The following is a 22,213-nucleotide window of genomic DNA, read 5'->3' as shown; positions in this document are numbered from 1 at the left end:
TGGTGCACTATATAGATGTACCGCTGTGGTGGCTCTGGGGAACCAGACTGTATGTCAACGTCTTGAAGTGTTACTCGAAGACACCAGACTAACATTCCACAAATTTATACTTTTCAACATCAAAGGTATATCGCTGTTCTTGAGTGACGCCCACTTAAATATTTTTGAAAATCAGCTGTGGAAATAATAATTTAATCATTTTCTGGGGTATCGGAAGGTCCCCCTAAAATTTGAAAAAAAAGTTGTAGGCTTACAGTCCCAGAAATAAGCAATTTTCGTCATGCCGCAGTACAAAAAAGTAGATTAGATAAATATGCCCAAGTTGCTACTGGTAATCAATATAAACATTTAACAAAATCATAACATTCGTGGAAGACATCAAGTTCATGGAAGACATCGTGGACGACACCAGTGTCTGCCTGATCGAATTTCATAGCTACTCACTATGCTTTGAAAATCTGATAACGCGAAGCAAATGAGATTTAAGAAAGCCCAGGTAATTTATTATTTGAATAAAACAAAAGAGAGGAACACCGACAAGGTTCCGCAGATTGTACTAAAAATTGTAGCCCCCATAAATAACCATACGCCAAATCTCTAAGCATAAAGACACTTGGGATTCAAGTCCGTTAGCTTTTTTATTGTATTGGGGAAGGAAAATTAAATATCACCTTGGATACCCCTCCCATCCCCAGAATCGAGTTCTCTTTAAAAGGGCATATGGTAAGAGAAATATATAAATAAATAAAATAAAAAAACAACAGAGGGCAGCAGATAACTTTTGCGGTAGATTGCGTTGATGTCCGTGGTCGCTTATCTGCACTATTAATGTTATGTACTGCCCTCTGTTTGTTTTCTCAGCAGAATTCTGCTGACAATGCACAAGGCAATATTATGCAGCAGGCAATTATGAAAACCTCCCTGCCATATTAAAGGGAATATACAACATTTGCAAACAACGAAAAATAAAACTATCAAGTTTTTGCGAAATACCTTAACAGGATGTTGGTAAATGACAGTCTAAAGCATCCTGTAAAATTATGGCACCTGGTATACTGTCATTTTCAAGAAAAGTGGTATTTTTGTATCAATTTCCAACGCTGATCGGCCGATCAGCGTTGGAAACAACTGGCTTTTTATCAAATACTGGCCCCAATTGACCATTGCACTTGTTTGCAATCGATTACAAACCTATAAACGGGTACGAGCCAGCTAGACTGGTTCCCTGACCTTACAATTCCCCCAATGTATGTAAACTGCTCTGTTTCTTCTTATATGGAGTCAGGGAACCAGACTACAGGAAAATGATCGTTTTTCTTGGTTTTTATAGCATTTTCGAACCCAAAACCTCCAAAAAGTTAGTGTAACTATATTTGCTTTATATTTCCGACCCCCCAATTCCACCCATTTCTGAAAATTACAGCAAAAGCAAATGATGTATATTCCCTTTAACAAACATAAAAATTGCAATCGAAGGGTAACTTCAGACATAAAGTGGAAACTTGTGCTAAAAATCGCATGGAAACAGGAAGAAATAAACAACACGTTAAGTTTATGTTAATAGAGTTTATTAGATGCACAAATCAGTGGCCATTGCACCTACTACATGTATACAGAATAGCACAATTATTTTCAAAAAAAAGCGCAGCAATAAAAAAATAAAGGGTATTTGACGTTTCCAAAGTTATCTTTTGGGATACGCTCTAATGGTGGTCGTATTCTTAACTTTAAAACCTGTTATAAAATGTGGAACAAAATCTGGCTGAAATGATGACTATTAATACCCACTCCGCATTAAGCAAAAACAAATATTAGACAGGAAAATCTAAGTATTTTTTTTATCTTCAACAGGAATGAAAATATCTTTCTCTACTTCGATGTTTAATTTTGGAATATATTGTTTGTGCAATCTATATAAGGATACATAATGGTTTGCATCTGTTCAATGAGAAAATAAGTTGTTTTTAAAAATAGTATTAAGATAAGTTGTTTGCCATGAACTCCCTCCAGTTCTTTATGGATCCACACATACTCACAAAAGAGATTTACCACATGGTGATATCATATTACCTTTTCACCATGCAAACTTTCAATACTCATCAAAAATAGTATTATTTTTCAAAACGAAAAACCTTTTTGGCTGTTTATAGCTGCTATAGAGAATCAGTCAAATATGTAAGAAATGTTAATAAATATCCAGTTGTTAATAAACGAAAAGCAACATGCAATTGTAAATTCTGATTTTGTATTTCTGATCGATTCACAGAAATGAATGTGGTATACATGTATCTAACAATTTGTAGATGTAAATGATAAACAGACAAAATGTAAAAAGGTTACATTTTACAACAGTATGCAAATATTCACTTGAGTGTTTCACCAAGAGATAATTAACCCATGCACCTTGAAATGAAATCTTATGAAAATAACAAGCTTCCCAAAAGCTCATGGAGATAAAGAAAACAACATAAATGACAAAGAAGCAACAAAAGCATGCCTGCAAAAGTTTAAATGCAAGATCAAAGCCTTTTTTTCTATCTACTAACTAGTGTAATATTCTTTCAATATATATATATTTTAAGGACATTTTTTACACATTGTTTAAGTACATTGTAATATGAAATCCAGAGAATAATCAGGCAAAAGCGATTCAAACGACAAAAATGAGGCAAAAGGTCTGACATTTTTCATTGTGGACCCTCAAATTGTACAAAATGTGAATTCAATTTTGAGTCAGTAAAAGCCACGCTCATTTTGGACCCCCTAATAATATAGCATGCACCAGATGCAGGTAGGCCAAAACCAACACATAAATGTAAGTTCATGTAATACTGACATAGGCCCAGCTGTTGTAGCATACATGTACAAAAATATTATGTAATATATTTTTCTTTGGAACTTAATGCACAAAGGCAGCCCTGCCACTTAAACGTATGTATATAAAAAATATGTAATTTGTTTCCTTTGGGAATAAATGCACAAAAGTAATGCTTTTCTGTTTAAACTAACAAGAACAAACATAAGAAATGTACTAATAACATACATGTTATTATTGAATGTTTTCATTCAATGTTTACATTAACACCTCAATACAGTTCAAAAAATAATGCCAATATCACATACAAACAATAAACTCCTTTCGAAAAGAAGTTGCCTTCACTTCAAAAAAGAATTTAAAAAAAATAGCAATGTGATTCCCTGTTCATAAAAACCCATCCAGACAAACTGAATGAAGAAATAGAACTGCAAACAGTTTTTATGACTATAATGACTTCCTCAAGAAATACTGACAGACATCAACATAAAGACATCACAATAAACCTTAGCGTACATAAAATCTAAGGTTGGTTTACACTTCTGTAATATCCGCACTTTCACATTCCGTTTTTGTTCACCGCGTACTCCTACCCATGGCCATTTAATTAATGAAACCTAGCATCAAAGAACATTGCATTTCACATGTACCCTGTTGAAATATAGGAATCAAATTTCCAGTTGTTCCTCCATCAAGGCCACAATTTATGGAGATAATGATAGAAAAAAAACGGCAAATTAATTTGCTCAGTACTTGAGCAATCTGTAACCCGTGTGTGCTGAGCACATATACTTTCTGTGCTTGGCCAATCCATGATATTGGGAACAGAATACACATTGAATTGTTCACTAAAGTTTTAACCTTTTAGCAATGAGATGTGTCCATTACATGTATCTTTAATTTATTTGGCACATGTATGCTCAACAAGGACTAGCACAATTTGGCTCATGGATATAAGCATTTACAATATACAACATATACATAGGCCAACATGTAAACATAAGCTTACAGCACAAGAAACTTTCTCATCATTATTCTGTTTCGACCAAAAATAAATAAATCAACTGATTTTCTTTAACAAGAGCTTCATATAAAGGCTTCATGTATTTGTCTTATCCCTCAAACATAACTTGATTGTAGAAAATTTAAACAGGACCAATGACCCCACTACAATGACAAAAAGACCAATAATTAAAACCCCACAAATATGTAAGTAGCACTTAACACAATCCTCAAAATCTAATGTAACGGTGGTATTCGTCCTCTTCTGTTATTCTGAAATTTCCGAAAGGTGAGATGAGGAAACTGAGCCTTTCGTAATTGAGCCGTGTAGATCATCTCTGGACGGACCATATTCTCACAGATAGGATTGTTGCTGGCAGATTCCTTGAGTACAAAGGCATTAATCTTGACCCCTGGTGGTTGCCATACATCAAATACACCTTCTTTTCTATCTGCTGTGTCTGTTTCAATGCAGAGTTTGTAATAACTCTCCGTCAATTTCCGTAGTTCTTTGACTTCTTTGGCCATTCGATCTCGTCCGTATTCCTCAATCTGGCGTACAAGTGTTTTGTTGAAATGGTCATACAGCATGACATCTCCATTGTTCCAGTGGCGGATCTTCTGTTGCATGTCTATCTGTAATGCATCCACTGCGGTCTGTTTGCGAGTGTTCATCTTAAACACAACCATGTCTTCAGTCCGCCAGCAAAGGGCATCTCTGAGCAGGATTAGTGATTCCTCAAAGTACTCAGCAATCAGAACAAGTGAGAATTGCTTATCAATCAGTTCAATGGCTTGTTTGATAAAATCGAGGTCGTTGTATTTGGTGGTGGGCACCCCAAAGTCATACAGCATGTTGTTGCGCATGTGCACAGTGCTCGGGGCACTCTCATAATACACGGCAGGATCATCCACAAATTTCATCATGGCATCAGGGTCATTTCCCATACCGATACGATGGTCAATTTTGAAATAAGTAAAAGCACTCTCAAAGACGTGGACGGGATCTCGCAAGATGCTGATGTAGATTGAGTTGGGTGGCATAATGTCCATGACGACTTGACTGAATCGGGCATGATGGCAGAATATGTTGTAGACTCCATTCTCTACAGGGAGCATGTGACGATGATCAAAGAAATCAGGGAATCCAAGATGGTGACCTTGTGGTGGTAGCACAAAGGTCAACTTGTGGCGCTGACCGTAGCGTAGGAAAATATTCTGCAGAGTACTACTGCCTGTCTTATGAACCTTGAGGAAAGTGATGTTGTGTCGTGGCTTACACACTGTCTTATCTTGGAAGTGAGTCTTCCGACCGGCCTGCTTGCTGTCCACGTTAGCGTATGCAGCTTGATATTTCTCCATCTCATTGACAAACCCTGGTCCATTCCACGCATGATCCCTCCTACGCATTTTAGCAAGTTGAAAGAGTCCCTGTCTTTTGGGATACTCATTCTCGTGGTTGTCATGACCTCTACCATTGTTTGGGTCCTGTTCAAGCTGATGGCGCTGCCTAAGGAAGAAAAGAAAATTGTTTTTAATAATTGAATGCATGAAGGAACAAGGTGTTTTTTGTAAACCATTATTAAGGTGCTACATAATGGTTCTCATATTTCTCATGTACTTCAATTACCTGTCTCTAATAATAGACATAATTTCCAGCGCCTTGAATACCTAATTGTTGGTACATCTATATGTGCGCTATATAAGACTTCGGTATTATTATTATTATTATTAAATCTAGCAAGGGTAAGTGGAGGATTTACAGATCAAGTAAAGCAAGTGTCCCGATCATCAGTTTGAATACGTACATTCCTTTTTTGAAAAGATTTAACCTTTAAAATGAAATAAAACCGAGCTTGTTCCTGGTCCAACATTTTTATATTATCAACTTCAAAAGGAGGAGAGTGATCCAGTGTAATTTTCTGAATTCTTTCTTCACTGAATTCCATTCGCTATTATCATACATAAGGAATAAATGTTTACCAATAACATATGTTCAGTGCACATTTCCAAAGAAAAATGCCAATAATAGCAAGGTTGAGTACTATGTGTGTACTTATTACTTTATTTAAAAACAATGAAAACGTTAACCACTTTAAATGGTAATTTATAATCTAATAAACTAATCTATACAAATATTTGAATTGAGTTATGCATGATTAACTTTTTTACACAAAGAAGATTATATATTTTGTGCAAAATGTCAACAAATTAGCAACATATGGAAGTGCACACTGTTTCGTTTTGTTGGCATTACAAAATGTCAAATATATGCCCAGCTGGACACTGAGCGCGTGCCGGTGTTCCCACGTTATTGGTGATGATTAAAAAAAAAAAAAATAGTTTTTAGGTTTTTCTTTAAAAAAATAATTCACGTGGCATGATGGGTCCTGAACAATAGGCAAGTTAAATTTCTGAGAAAGATCAAAAAATTGAGTTGATACAAACAAATTTCAAAAGAGTGAGTTAGGCAAATCCAAATTAGGGCTGTGTGCAATGAGTTGTGACCAAGCCATGCACTGCATGCGCAGCAGGCACAAACACAATATGGTAAGTATTTCAGGCATGACCTTCCAGCCATTGGAAATAAAGGCTGACAGAAGCTTTTAATTTTACCGGCTCTCTTAGATTAAAATAAAATCCAACTTTAAACTATAAACAGTAGCATTGCTTGCTGCAAAAATGTTAACATCATACACCAAAAAAAACCAATAAAATGTGCTAATTAATAAGTTCACGCCAGAGCACGTATAAATACGATCTGGCAATGTACATTTTTAGGAGCGGCTGACGGGTTAAATCGTCAAACTTTCCCTCGAGTCTCCACAGTGGACGTGCATACACATCATTTATTCCCATTGGTTTTTTTTAACACAAAGTGTGTAGAACTTGAACTTGGCCGCTGTACATGGCCTGTCATCGTAACAAATATCAATCCGTGGTGGGGCCTCAGTGTTGCAAAATTTGAATTTAAATTGAAATGTATCAAATATATTGTACAAATTACTCTTAAGAGTCAGTATTTGTGGTGTAACTGTTAAAAATTTGGCCAACATATTTAGTCTTTTTCAAAAATGTTGTTTTTTGGCAAAAAAATTATCCCATCGTCAAGTGGTTAAAGATTTTCAGGATCACAATGTAACTGTTGCACAAAAACAATTATGTAAAGTTAGGGATGAAGTTGTCAATAAAAAAGGAAAGAATGTTGCATCCTGAGAAATATTTGCAATTTTGTACAGAAATACTTCAAAAATGTTCTTGACTCTCCAAGTCTCCATAGACTTTGTAGACAACCGCATAAGTGGCGTCTGGATAGAAATGCATCTTTGAGACCTTAGTTTTATTTTCAGACTTTTTGAACGAATGTATTATAATTTATAGTACATTCGTTCAAAAAAAGTCTGGAAATTGGATAAAACTAAGGTCTGAAAGATGCATTTCTTTCTTCAGATATAAATGTCTAATTTCATGACAAAAGTTTGATTTTAGACCAAAAAGCTGAAAATCTCATGCTTGTACAAGCTTTTTTAATTAGGAAATCCTGATGATTCGAGAGATTGAAAATCACTGTATTTTCAGGGATTAAACACAAACGTACCAAAACTGACAGACAGAAAATTAATTATGAATATGATGATGTTGGCAAAGTTTACCTTGGCCTCTTTTCACGCTTGATTTCTTCAACAGTTTCAATATCGTTTTCACTTTCCCCACTGAATCTGAGGTACAACAGCGTAGAAGCTGCTCCTATGATGATCAGTAGAACAGTATATCTTGCCCAGGTCCTCATGATGTGAAGGGCGGGCTGAATGCAACGCCACACGACTCAATCCTACCAGCTTCCACAGCGTACCTGCCGCCGTGAAAATGCACCTGAGCACCCGTACCGTTCGTCCGAGAACTCGCATCAGACCCGAAGATTTTACGGACAACAAAACTCACTCCAACCTTTGGCTTGAACTATCAAAATGCAACATGTGCCAGAGATCTGACTGGTGCGGTATATACTAAACAGTTTAGTCTACATGCTGTCGTCTGATCAGAAAACGTGTCCCCATATTTACTAAGTAAATAATCCCAAAATAATGAGAAATTTTTTGCCCACGAATGAAAACGCACGACTAAAGTTTTTTTTGTGCAAGAGACTGGTACGTAAATTCATTATTCTGAAGCGTACTGTATGCAAAGTACCAGCGAAGACCTATCCGTAGGTTATATTTAGCTGTTTTATGTTTCGATATGCTAAGTTTGTAACTTTCAAGCCTGTGGCCTGTCTAAGAGGTGGGAGGACGAGAATTGGCTATGTTGGAGTTAGGAGTCCAATAAAGATCATGGAAAGTCTCCTTTCCGATTTTGTAGAGTCAGCTTAATAATTTTCATGTTTTAGTGTAATGCCACGATTCCGTCCATGTTAAGAATAATTAAACAGCCGTCTGCTTCAGGTATTCAGCGAACGACGTCAACCTCGAATCCACATTAAATCTATGGCTCATATAACAGTATCTTTACTTGTACTTTACCACTGAGAAAGACATCGAATCGCATATTCCAAAGGTAAACCATTCCAAAATGGCACACGACCAGCAGAGTAAAGATCCGTGGGTGCAGTTAGCTCTAAATGTTGGGCTAACTGCCGTAGCTCATCCTATGGGCTATGTGAAAACACTGATCCAGGTAGAGTATACATGAATTATTGCATCAACAAAATCTCAAAGATTGGGCTGTTGTTGTTTTAATGTGTGACCGACACCACTGCTTGATCAAACTCCATTTGTCCTGCGGAGTGTGTTTAATCTATTTCGTGAGAAATTGCATGAATACATTATTTAATTTTAAATAGGCAGTGGATATTTTGCCGGAGACGGCAAACCTTAAGTAAACGTTAGTTTGCCGGATATGCACTGAACATGCGCAGTTACTGTTTTTTTGTACTGTTTTTTTTTTTTTTCGGTGACAAATTTTAGTCTGGCTCCGAGTCTATGCCAATATTAATCGTTGTAACCTCGTATTCACAAGATGGGATTCAGACCATTTTATAATTTCGGACTTTATTTCCCTTTTAAAAAAAAATCCTCCAGAGCCACAAATCTGAAAAAGAAAATGTAATAATCTGCAATAAATTGTTTGAGATATGTTAAAATAATAAAAGAAGAATATTCTTATTTATTTGGGGATGGGAAAAACAAACTTAAAAATGTGGCGGGGATCGGGATCGAACCCGAGTCATCCCGCTCACTACAGCTTTTGCTTAACCACTACACCAAACGTGCTACACAACTTTTGGTGGGAATTTAATACATCTTATTATAATTCAGCCCTATCTTAAAGAGTACAGCGCCCTCTGTTGATATGGATTGCCGCCGGCAAACCTTTAGTAAACGTTAGTTTGCCGTCATTACCTCCGGCAAAATATCCACTATCTTTTTAAATACATACAGTGGGTCTTACTAAAATGCGCCAACACAATAAAATAAAAAAACAATAATAAAAGTAGCTTTGTCTAAACGTGTTTTCCCTAGCCTAGGCTAGGCAGCTAGGCCATAGAATTTAGAAATTCATGAAAACAGCGAAAATCTCCCCCCCTCCCCCTCCCCCTGCTTCATCATGTGCTTTGTCCTTTGACAACCAAAAAATGTTGACTGGTGATAATGTCCACCTTTGCACAAAATACGGATGGCAAGATTACCATATGCGAAGTTCACTAATTTTCCTCTGTATTGACTAACAAGCCCCAAGATAGCAATTTCATGTCATAAAAGTCAATTTGAGGAGTGAGAAAATACAAGCATTTTCTTAGAAAACACTTAGAATTTTCCAGTCCACTCTCATAGGGTTTGTACACAGGGTGTTGAGTGAACTTCTTATATGGAAATCTTTCCAATACGGACAGAGCCAGCTTGATTCGGGGGGTTATGTACACTATTCTCATGATTCTGTAATATAGGCCCTATTGTTAATAATCAGTGCAGTGATAATCGTCTGATTTGACAAAACCCTGTCTACATTTCAGAATTTCTTACCGATGAACCCCCCCCCCCCCCCCACCCCAGCGAAAATTCCTGGATTTGCCCCTGTTAATTTACCACCATCGTCTGTGCAGCACTGCTGTGGTCTGGTGGATAGTGTCTGTCTCATGAGCGGCAGATCCCTGGTTCTATACAATTCTAGCCCGGCTGTCGACATTTCCCATAGGCCTAATAACAATTTATACATTTATATTGCACAAATTGCATCGGTATTTAGGCCTACATGAACAATTACATTACATGGACCTTCCGGCTGTTGTTGTGCAAAATACCCAAGCAACATTACTTTAGCAATAACTTGATATACAAAAATACTTCATGAGCAGAGTTTATGTTTATAACTTATGCTCATGTTGTTCCTGACTTGTTGACATTTTGTCTACAGATTGGATACGAGCCTCTGCCTCCTCGCCCTGGCAGGAATGTGTTCTTCCGCAAGACACTGCTCTTACCTGGGGTTGCTGCATACTGTATGTTTGTCTTCATGAACTTTGTTTTACTGTGACTGTTACCAATAGTCTATACAACATCCAAATTATTTGGCTTCGGCTTGAAATGCAATGGGCAAGTTCGCGCAAGGACTATAGTTAACCATTGGTCGACTAACGCTTGCCCGAACTCTGTCTAGTCGACGATGGTTGACTACGCTAGTCGACTATTTGGAACCAGCCTACTGGGGTTGGTTGCTTCGCTGGTAACATAGCCGCGCGCATTCATAACGTACAGCAGAGAGCCAGGATCCAGAAGTTTTGCGATGGACATTTTGACCAGCGTTTGACTAGAGACGTTCGCACGTTGCTATCAGTGCGCAGGCGTAAGGTACGTCACAAATCAACCACTAGTCGACTAATGGTCTTTGCGCGAACTTGGCCTAAGTTGGCCTTTAGTTAGTCAATAAAATTCCACATGTAATAGTTATCCCAACATGTGGCAGAAACACATGGTTGCCAACTATTTTGTGTTCACATTTATGCCTTTATGCTAATTGTTTTTGTGTAATTCAGGATTACTATTTCTTTCTGGCAGCTCGTCATATCTACAAAGTGGATGGATTCCTTGGTCTGTACCGAGGCTTTGTGCCGCGTCTCTGCAGCACAATCACCGGATCAGCTGTGGCCACAAAAGTTGCGGAGGTGGGTTGGTTTGGATTTTTGTATGCTTTTCCTGAAAACTTGACAAATTCCATAACATAAAAGTGTCTTTTCATTCTCTTAAATGGAACGGGGTCCTAAATTACACGATTACCCAAATTATATTCTTTAAATTTTTGAATATGAATAAAATAAAACATAGCATACCCATTGATGCTGAATGGCCTTATTTATACTTCAAATGAGATATTGGAAGTTGACAAACTGCCAAAGAGAAATATTTATTTGATGTCAGAGAATGAAGCAAACTAATTGTGCATACCTCACATGTACAATTTAATCAAATCAAATTATTTTGTTGCATGCGTAATCTCATCTTGTCATCTGTTTGATTTTCTCTTGCGTTGTCACAGAAACTCGATGAGCTCTTCCCAGTCACAGACCAGAAGGACCTTGAAGCTCAGAAGGGCAAAGCTAAGGGAACTGCTCAAGTATCAAATGCAACATTTGTGCTAGAGGTGAAAAATAATTGGCCTCTTTTCTTTTTAGGTGTTGGGCTAAGAGCCCAAAACCTACTGTTATTCTATGAGTTTACTATTGTTTTTGTTATTCTCCTCAGCAAGTTCTTCTCCAGAACAGTTTGTCAATATGAAAACATGTGAACTTCAATTGTCAATACATGAATGCACAACCCACTGAAGATGTGCTTTTTTGCAATGACGTCATCATGACGTCATCATGGGTCATGTGACGTCAGTTCAAAAATAAAAAAATTTAATCTTTGAAATTCAATATTAAATCAACCGTTAGAGACCGGAACTTGAATTTTGCGGGAATCGACATGATAATACATGCTCTTCATATTACCTTGTGCACGTAAAATCACGTGACCCTTCCTTCCGGTCGAACCCGGAAGTGCCTAATAATTTCAAAGTGGAAAAAGATATGAACTTGCTGTCAACGATTTTAGTCCGTGGGTGGGCTGACCATTTCAAAAAAATGATCAGTGACGTCAGAAAATGTTAGAGCGCCCTCTAGCGGCAGGTTAAAAAAACGTCAAAAACGCATTTTCACTTGATGTCTGTGGCGAAATTTGCAGTTATCGCTTCAAAATTAGTATGCATGATGACCTTAATGTAGATAAGACCTGTGCGCAAAAAAAATTATTACGTCATCAGACCGGAAGTTACGATACAAAGACCTTTAAACCTTCAAAAATTGCTAAAAAATCAACAGTGATAGATAGGATCAAGATTTGGCTATATATAGCACAGTTAACATAGCTCTTGAACTATTTGGTAATAACGTCACAATGACGTCATCAAGTACTAAATTACAAGCAATCAAAGATTTCTAGATTTAATCTTTGAAAATCAATAAAAAATCAACTGCTACAGATTTAATTTTGTTTTTTATGGCAATCGATACAATATTGCAGGGTCTTCATTTTCGGTATTAAGTGCAAAATCACATGACCCTTCCTTCTGGTCGAAACCGGAATTGCCTTATTATTTGAAATTGGCAGAAGATGCGAACTTGCTTTTAACGATGTGAGTGTCTGCCTAGGCAGTACTGTACAAAAATGTTACAGGTGACGTCATCAGATGTTAGAGTGCCCTCTGGCGGCACGTTGAAAAGTCAAATATGGATTTAAACATGCATTTTGAGTTGATGTGTGTGGCAAAACTTGCGGTAATCCATGGCCCAACACCGTGTGGTTGTTCCTACAACTTCTAGTCTTAAATTGAAATTTAAGACGGTGCATTGATTTATTTTTTTAATGTTATCAACTCAGTACACAAAGAACTTTACTGTTGAAAAGGCACAAACATTACAGTCAGTCGAAGATGTTTTGGAGAGCTGTTTGTCTGCCCTTTTTTTCAAAATCTTGAATAAAGGCCCAGGAACAACCCATCGCTGCTCATGATAATGGATGAATACATGTGAAGCAGGGGAGTTACTCAAGAAAGTAAAACAGCGCCCTCTATATTTCCAGTTCTGAATATCTTGAATTGTTCACAGACTCTTTTAAGAACAATAACATATATAATTTAAAGCTCTAGTTCTAATTTTAAAAATGTAATTGAAATATTCATCTGTTCAATTTAATTCTGTATCATTTTACATAATTTGAGAAAAACCTGGCATTCTCATTTTTTTTCTGATGAACCCAATCATGCACATACATGTAGTCCGTGGAAATTAATGTAATCACAACTTACAGTGTACAGTCTAAATATTGATTTGGTTTGTTTGTTGCTACCAGACCTGTAAAATGACTGTCTCTCACAGCTGTGCAGTGATTGTCACCCATCCCTTCCATGTCATCGCTGTTAGGTCAATGGTGCAGTTTATAGGACGGGAATCCAAGTACAGGTATGGTCAACCAGGCTATTTTAGCCAATTTCAAACTGGCGTTTCTGGGTCGCCGAACCAAGAATATTAACACCAACTTTCAGGTGAACCCAAATGGATTTTGGCTTCATACTGGCAAAATTGATGTATTAATTTTTAATGGATTAGACTTTAAGAGATATTTAAAATGACTGATACATTTTTAAATTTCCACTGTGTTTTTTGTAAATGGTTTTTATGTTTATCACATTTGTACACACGGAAGTTGACACAGATGTCAACAAGATAACCCTTGCATGGTAGATCATCCTTATAAAAAACAATGTGAATCAAAAACAAATAATAAATAGTATCTGAAACCCGTTTTGATAGATGTTTTTGTTTCGTTATTTTTTTCTTTACTTTCTCCAGTAACTTTTAATTTTTTGTTTTCTTTTCTTGATAATATTCCTCACAGCGGTTGGCTACAGCCATATGGAGAAGTATATTCCGACAGCGGGATCAAGGGCTTCTTTGTGTAAGTATCTTGATTTTCTTTGATGATTTTGTTTCTTAGTGCACATAAAGACTGCATTTATATCAGTTTTTAAAGATTTGTTTAGTAACCTTTGAACGTTTTCAAAGTTAGGCCGCATCAAAATTCCTTAGCCATTTAGGGCAGGAACACAAAGGATTATGGATATATGAATGAACCTTCATCTGTTTGGATGAACCTTCATCTTTAATTTGTCTTCAACAGAGGTCTGGTTCCTAGACTCCTTCAAGACGTAATGACCCTATGGCTAGCTCGGACTCTCTTTCAAATATTCAATAACCTTCTTCTGAGCGACAAGGTAAGTGAAAACACCTCATCCTGCTCAGTTAAGTTTATCCATAGTATTGCGTAACTATTGAAACAGAGGCTAGTCTGAACACTGCCAATGGTGAAACTTTTTCTTTACTTTTTTCCCATCTTGTATGGACAGTATGTTGAATAACAGAGTGATGAAAATCATGTACACAAAAAATCTGACATTTCAGCCTGAAGGCGACACTTGATAAAAACCAACTTGTTTTAAACACCTGAACGCTTTGAAGTGTGAGCATGAACTAAACCCTGAGGTCAAGAATAAAGTGAGATGTCTTTTAATTTCATCTTTAATTTTGTTAGGAGTATTCAATCCAGAAAAACTATCTTCAATTCCTTACACGTTCTAACACTTCTAGTTTTAATATATCACTCTTTACTTCTCCCCCCCCCCCCCCGTATTAATGAATTCCATATGTGGCTTGTAGTGTTTGCTCAACGACACATGTCTTGTAACCACTTATTGTGAAGGATACTGGATGTAACACACATGAAGCCCTTCAAATCTCAAGTGCCATGCAATCAACATAACCTTTCAACGAGCGTAGCGTCAACTCGTACTTCCCTTTTTCCATGGATTAAATTATAAAGTTTGATTTGGGCCCACAACGCGGGTTTGTTTGAGAAGTTAATTAACAACTTCTGTCAAAACACAGTGACTTTCTGATTGATCAGGCACTTAGAAGAATTCGGGCGCGTCTGATTCTCCAAATACAGACGTCTGACATTTGCACAATGGACAATACTCGAGTCCTCCTAAATTAACATCTCCCAGGAGTATTGCCTGAAAAGGATGTCAGCTTGCCTGTTGATGGAATCCATTCATTCTCATGATTAAATTACTTGAAGCTGCCTTGTTATATCTGAAAAGGATTTTGAGATGACATACAATTCTCTTCTGTTTTGGGGTTTTTATCTATTCATTTTATAGATTTTAAACATGTTTTTGGAAATATAGATTTTCAAAAGAGCTTTAATAATTTATGTTTGTAACAGTTAAGATTCATCCTGTGACTGAGTTTTCCTTCATGGTATTCTTGGAGAAAAATGTCCCCGTTTTACACTTGGTTTTTTTTACCTCCTTGGATGCTTTTGTTCTTGCAGATGGTGAACATCAATGAACTGAGAAGCTACGCATACGCCATCACTGGAGTAAGTTAACTTTTAGATTTCCGTAGACATATTCCTGTCACTCAAATGCAGAATTTAGAGATTTAATGAGGAGCTTCTCCAGATTCTTTTATTGAAGAGACTTGATACACGGGAGGTAATTTCTGAAAAGCGGCCGAAACTATTTGTTAAGCAAAAATAGGTTACCAGCCTCAGTGTAATGTGATGCAATCTTCACGACTGGTTCCCTGTAGATCTGTGCTCAGCGCATAAATTTACTGACAAACATTTTCTGCTACAGAGCTACATGAAGTGTTGGCCAAAGTTTGTCTTCACAATATGAATGAACTCATCTGATTGTTTTATGGGAACCTTCACGACTTACAAAATCCCCACTAACCTTCTGAAATCACTCTGATATTGCCATGATGTACTTGCTTGCAGTTTCTGGCTGGAATAGTGACATATCCTCTAGGTCTTGTCAGCAACATGATGGCTGTTAATGACTCTGGGTGAGTAACAATGTAATGGAAAAAAAGCCAGTTGGATTTAAAATTTGATTATTTGTGTGGAAACTAGAAGTTTTTAATTGTTAGATAAGTTTTAGTAAACATTTCTTCATTTTTCTATGACTCTGAAGGACGTGAATTTAAAAAAACCCTTGTGATTGATTGCAGTTTTATTTGCAGATTTGTCTGTGTTTCATAGGAAACTGTCCAAACAATTATCAGTAAAAAATGCTGAGAGGTGTTTCATCGACAGCTGTTGGGTCCTGTAGATGGTGTAGGCCTCCCAGTCCAGTCACCAATCCCATTTATAAAATCCACCTGTTTGATGCTGCTGTGTTGTTTTATTTAAAAAAAATTGGTTTATCCCTTACCCTCAGATTTGTCTGAAAGCTTGTCAGAAAAAACTTGTAAGCTTGCTGAGACGGGACTCGAACCCACAATCTCCTGCTTATCAGTGCTTTCTTGTTCTGTTCATGTGTAGGTTGGTTGCTGGTAGTCCACCGTTTATGCCCAAATATTCCCGCTGGACAGACTGTTGGCGAGATCTCAGCCACAAGGTAAGTGTTCCAACGTAATTGATCCATGGCCTGCTGTTAATCTGCAAATCTACATAGCAGCGATACACAGCTGACAGACAACTAGTTCCAAGTACTATATAATGCATACTTTGTTGTTAACTTGGGATACGTGGTAAGCAAAGTTGCTTATCCTAATCAGTTTTGTGAAACTGATTACATCAGGTGCATGATTTCCTTGAACAGTTTTTGATGCACTTCAGCTCGCTGAACATTTTGGTTTTATAAACTCTGATAGCAGATTTAAACAATTGCTACCCAACTGAATTATTTCTATAAATATACACACAGAAATATACACACAGTGTCTCATTCTAATATGTTTACTATTGCTTGTGCCATAACAAAGGTCTTAGGTGGAATGGCGATTTCAAGTCTCCCCTATGAGAAAAACCTCCCCCCCCCAAAAAAAAAAAAAACCTAGAAAACAGTTTTAAAGATATTAAAGCACCCACCACAAATGAATTTTTTTTGTATAAATACCTCATATTCAAGTGCAATTTGTTCTGTCTTGTCTTGACAGGGTCTTCTGAAGCGAGGCTCCAGTATCCTATTCCGTCGTTATGAGCCTGGTAAGATGGTCGTTGAACCCATCCCAGCTACACCGCTAGACTGAGTGGCTCTCTAAGACGCACCTCCCTGTCAACTCTGTCTACAGAACCAATATTGGAAAGGATTTGGAAGAAATTTTTAATAATTGTTTGTCTGTCATACCGACATCTTTAGATTATTTTCAATGACATTTGAAAGATGCAAAAGGTAAATTGCCTTTGGATCAATAATATATTTTTAAGCAATTGAGGTTGCATTGCATTTTGCTCTTTGTTTGGAATTGTAATATTAAAACGAAAGTGAGAATACACTTGCAAAAGAAAAACATTCACATTTTTACATTGAAGGTAACTAAGTTATTACCTAAGAATCCATTCAAGTAGGCAAAACCTGCAAGTACATCCTTGCTATCACCAAGCAGTGCAAAAGCGCCTGGACATTTTGGGAGTAAACACTTTTTTAGACACGCTATTGTCTATGACTAATTTGTTAAGATATTGTTTCCGATTGCAGTAGATTGACCAAATATATAAACTTCACAAAAAAATAATTTCGTTTACAGGCATTGTTACTGCACCATCAATGAAATAAGTGATCTATTTTGTGTTATTTCAGATCTTAATAAAACAATGCCAAATTTCATTTAGATGCCTAGGAAAAATATCGCCTTGTATTGCTTTACCTGCTGCTATTGATTCGCAAATTCTGGCTTGAAAATGGGATGAGTGCTTCATATCGGCTTGCCGCTTCGCTTTAAAATGCAAAATTAAGCTACTTTGTTTGTGTGAAAGATATATACATAACTGCCTTTGCCATAGCGTTTTGAACACAGATTAGAGTTTCAATTTAAGAAAAAAAATCAAAAAGGAAAAACAGTATGTACAGACGAAAGTCATTCTCAAATGTTTTCATAGTAAACCATCTACCAATTTTCTGAGAAAAATCATTAATTGCTGTAGCAAAATAGACAGAAGTCGAGCTTTAATCCCAACAAGTCTGTAGTGCAAGTAGATGTTGCCAATCCATTTATTCCTAACACACTCCCAATTAATCATGCAAGACACAAGCCACCTGCTTATCAGTCCAGTACTTATTACTACTTCGGGAGTTTCGTGACTAAGAATAAATATTTGATCATTTTATACCTTCACGCTCCCACATGCACATAGACAAAGGGATACTTGCATTGGTACAATTATAAGGCTCTTGCAGTGAGCAGGGAACTGCTGCATTTATACAAACTAAATACAGTTTCACTGAACAGAAAATCAGAGATTGTCATAAATTAATGTCATTACCTTTATTAATCATCATTTCTGTTAAAGATGTCGAATCTGTTATTGAAGAAATCGGATATCAAGGATACTGCTTAAAGCGTGGCTTGTTCCTTATTTTGTGCCCCGGTAGCCTCAAGACTTCTCTTTGAAGCATGTCCCATACATCATCACGCGCGCCTTGCCGCCGCTTTCATTTTCTCGTGAAGAGAAATGCAGCATTTGCAGTATCCACCCCTCCGGTTTTACCTCAATGCCAGTGGCTTTAATCACTGGCTGCCATGTAATGAATATCCGTGTGGTGCTCTGAAGAGTCGTCTTGCAAGATAATGGTGCAGGAAAGGAGTCCGATTCGTCACTGGATCAGGGGACAGTTATACTAGACAGTTGGGACTTAAATTAGCAGATTGGGTTTTTAGTTTTCTGTGGTGACCTGCTATTCTCTTATTTTTTAGAGTTGATGCTTTGAGCATCATAGTATCTTTAGAAGCTTTTGTTGTAAACACTTCAATCTTTAAATCATCATTATTGTGAATCTGTGAATATTTGTACTAGTGCTTTTGTTAAGTTGAATTAAAATTCCATTCTATAGTTTTGCTATTTCCGAAAAAAGGTAAGAATAAATTTTCAATTATAAAACTATCCCATTGAATCTCGATAACTTTCTTGGTGATGATTGCTTTACCGGGGGTGTACGGGATTTTCTGTATCTCTCGAATTGCAGGACGATCGTTACAATTACAAAAGGAAGGTAAAACGACCCTATTCCTCGATTTAAAAAAAAATGATTCAAAACCGACATTTTTCTTACAACAAAGCCTGATGTCTTTACTACATGGCTCTCGGCTGATTTTGGTTACACTTAAATTTGCAGTATTATTCTCTGTAGCTTCTCTGTGACTAGAAATCGTCTCGGTGGCAACAGATTCGGCCGGATGAAGATTAAGTTGGCAAAACAACTAGTCTCTTCAAGTATAAGGAAGAAAGAGGAAACGAGAATAGAAACTGACGGACCAGAGAGGACAGGAAGAGACGCTATAGCTAATTTCCTGCCGACTTAATGGATGCTACTAATCTGAAAGATCGTATGCCCCCTGCTTTTCACATCGTAAATGAAAACGGATGGCCTTTCTGGAAAAGACATCTTATACGACTTATACATGTATAGCTCATTGCGTTCGCTGTTGATTCATTCTTTAGATACCATACTGGCATTGTTAATTCCTCACTGCGAAAAGCGACCCCAAAATAGACGCAAAATTTGACTCGGCTTCCACAATCAATGTATGGTGTTGTCGTTTGGTATAAAATGAGATTTACCTGAGGTGCCGATGAAAATGTTTGAGCCAAAAAGATTACCTTTTGTATTGATGATTTGCGGCCTCCTCACAAAAACAATAATTAATATATTATTTGATATTATTGAGGGATACAAAATTAACATAAAAACCAGTGTGTTTGAACTTCATATAGGCCCTCAACTAGATATTCCAATGTTGGTTATTTTAACAGAATGCGATTAACTTTTGATCTGTTTTTCAGACCAAATTGCATCATTCAAAGATGATAAAAAAATATGACTATATGAACTCATTTCTGCCAATTGGTTGACGATCTCGAATTGTATTATTCTGAATATTCGATGATGATTCGTTTGCAAGAGGAAAAAGGGTATTTTTTTAAGGTAATATACCGCACTTTTTTGAAAGGACATTGCACAAACGCGCATAAAATTCTAGAAATAGAAACCTCAAAAGGGGCCATATATGCTATGTAACTGTGCTGTGATGTGTTATAGTTTCCTAAGGGTCAACCGAGAGAACGAACGCCTGCCGCACGCATGTAACATTCAAATTAGTCCACCTCTCCGAAGCTAAAGCAAATAGACACAATTCGCAACACGTGACCACCTTTCCAGAGCCCAAATCTAAAGCTTTATACGTGTACGAAATCAAGATGTTCTTATCATGGTGAACTCGCCGTGCTCATGCATTTTGTGAAGATTCATTACAATAGTTCGGATGATGAAAGTAATAGACCTGTGCAGGTTAAAAAAAACTGCTTGAATTTTTAACCACCGTTTATCAATCAGAAAGTGCGGCAGTAAACTACTTATTAGTGACCATCATGACAAGGAGCACACACGCCTTTGGGGCACGCGCGTGTGCACGGGTTGGAACACCTTAAGTTGCTGCTTTCCAGTGCAATATTTTAATTTCCGTGCAGGGAGCTGTGTGCTGTTGAATCATTCATAAGTATGCCAGCAATCATAAATTGGTTGGACCTAAGGGGCCTCTACAAACTGCGTTGCTTAACGAAAACTAAGAGCAAGACGTTCCGACGGCACATCCGCAGAACTGTCGGTCTGTCGGTAAGTGCGCTTTGCATGAGATGCACCAAGTTATCCGTGCAAATGGATTTCTGGAAAAAAAGTCAAGTCGACTTTTGTAAATCCTCTCCAAAACGAAGAAATTTAGTGGGTGCAAAGACCCAATGCAGAAAAATTAAACTGCAGCGAAACATCGAAATTCACTGTGGCAGTGGCTGGCCGTTGCCATAGAAACAGCATCACTGCGCGCCGCCTACTCTGAACTAAAAGGGGGAAAAAGTTTCCTTGCGGCTCGGCGCGTATCTGCTAATAGTCCAATTATCGCTGCGGGAGTACATTACCTGCGGTGGAGATTTCTAGGCGCAGTTCCATTCCGGCCTACTACTACGTGTGCTTCGGCTGCTAACAAGGCTTTCCATCTCACTATGATCACAAGAGAGTCATCAGCAAAAACCGAGCCTCGCATAAAAGACACGACGAAATAGCTATTGTAGCATGCAGCCGAGCGAGTCGTCAGTAACGGAAATGATGTTCTAAGGAGCTGCTTAATTGTGCTGGGTAAGTTCATATAGACTTAGAATTTTCAATCATATTTGTTTGATTATTATTTCCAAGTTGCATTAGGAAATGCATAGATAAGAGGTGGAACATCGTGTTTTCAAACCCTCGGGGATGTCCCTATAGATTCGGTCAGTTGTCACACTCAAGCCTCTTCTGGTTGGACTGTGAATATAGCAACTCGGTGTTACGAATTCAAATTATCCATCCGAATCAAAGAACTTTCGGGAGAAAAGTGAGCTGGCATGTGCTGATAAACTATTCGAAAAATAAAGGGCAGGATGATTTTCTGGACTCAAAAAGATGCTTAAAAGTGGGAAACTGTTGTTGATTGTGATTGCCCGTAAAATTAAAGTTTTTACAAATTAAAGTTGTCAGCATACTGCATAAGTACGACGGTTAATGGGGGGGGGGTTGATTCTGGCGTAGAGCGTTTTTGTCAGATTTGCTTCCTAGCTTCTCCCACAACATGATTCTTCTTTTTTTCTATTTTAAAGAAATTTAAGGTCTTTTAGTCCCGAAACACGCCAAGAAATTTGAATATGTTTCTGTACATGGGCGTCGCGAGGGGAGGGGGGGCAAGGGGGCGCTTGCCCCCCCCCCCCCCCGGAAAAAAAAGGAAGAAGAAAAAGAAGAAAAAAAGAGGCGCAAAGCCACAGTGGTGTAAATTTAATGGGGGGGGGGCAAAATGTCCCTTCCCCCTCTAAAACTGATAAATCAAGAATATGTCGAGAAATACAAGAATTTTGGGGGGAAAATATGTTTTGCCACCCTCTAGAAAAAAAAACCAGCGACGCCCATGTTTCTGTACTGTCCACATAACTTGCATTTTGTATTCAATGACACGTCCCCGCACCGCCGATTGCTGAGTCGGTAGGGACCGAGGTGTATAGTGAGTCGGCCGGGACAACCCTTGATTACAGAAATCCTGCGATCCGTTTGCGCCGGATGTAACCAAATGATTCACTTTGGAGTCTCACAGTCACAGTCAGGCGTGTATAAGACTCACAATGAATGACGTGTTGATAGTTGATGGATTTGTCTGGAACAAAACCTGACCGAGCGCACACTAAAATCCCAATAAATCCTTACAAATCCATTACATGGCATGTCTCATAAAAAAGCAGCTGGTTGATCATGTTGATTTTGTCCTCAGGCGTATATAATCAT

General features: G+C 37.6%; 2 protein-coding genes across 2 annotated transcripts; one reads left to right on the top strand and one right to left on the bottom strand.

The window, feature by feature from the left end:
* Positions 1 to 1,546: 1,546 nt before the first annotated feature.
* LOC119722909 (galactosylceramide sulfotransferase-like) lies at positions 1,547 to 8,243 on the bottom strand. Its single transcript, XM_038193315.1, has 2 exons — positions 7,471 to 8,243; positions 1,547 to 5,327 (listed from the first exon to the last, which is right to left on the bottom strand). Exons 1-2 carry the CDS (start codon positions 7,605 to 7,607, stop codon positions 4,055 to 4,057), a joined length of 1,410 nt encoding a protein of 469 aa, XP_038049243.1. The 5' UTR covers positions 7,608 to 8,243; the 3' UTR covers positions 1,547 to 4,054.
* Positions 8,244 to 8,340: 97 nt separating this feature from the next.
* Positions 8,341 to 18,798, top strand: LOC119722911 (mitochondrial carrier homolog 2-like). The gene is made up of 11 exons (XM_038193316.1): positions 8,341 to 8,491; positions 10,229 to 10,313; positions 10,870 to 10,976; positions 11,348 to 11,452; positions 13,201 to 13,310; positions 13,747 to 13,806; positions 14,029 to 14,122; positions 15,241 to 15,288; positions 15,691 to 15,758; positions 16,237 to 16,312; positions 16,854 to 18,798. Exons 1-11 carry the CDS (start codon positions 8,387 to 8,389, stop codon positions 16,944 to 16,946), a joined length of 951 nt encoding a protein of 316 aa, XP_038049244.1. The 5' UTR covers positions 8,341 to 8,386; the 3' UTR covers positions 16,947 to 18,798.
* The last annotated feature ends 3,415 nt before the right edge of the window (positions 18,799 to 22,213 follow it).

Source organism: Patiria miniata, unplaced genomic scaffold (assembly GCF_015706575.1).
Source record: "Patiria miniata isolate m_02_andy unplaced genomic scaffold, ASM1570657v1 HiC_scaffold_16, whole genome shotgun sequence".
In the NCBI taxonomy this organism is placed as follows: domain Eukaryota; kingdom Metazoa; phylum Echinodermata; class Asteroidea; order Valvatida; family Asterinidae; genus Patiria; species Patiria miniata.
This window is presented reverse-complemented; position numbering and strand designations above follow the sequence as displayed.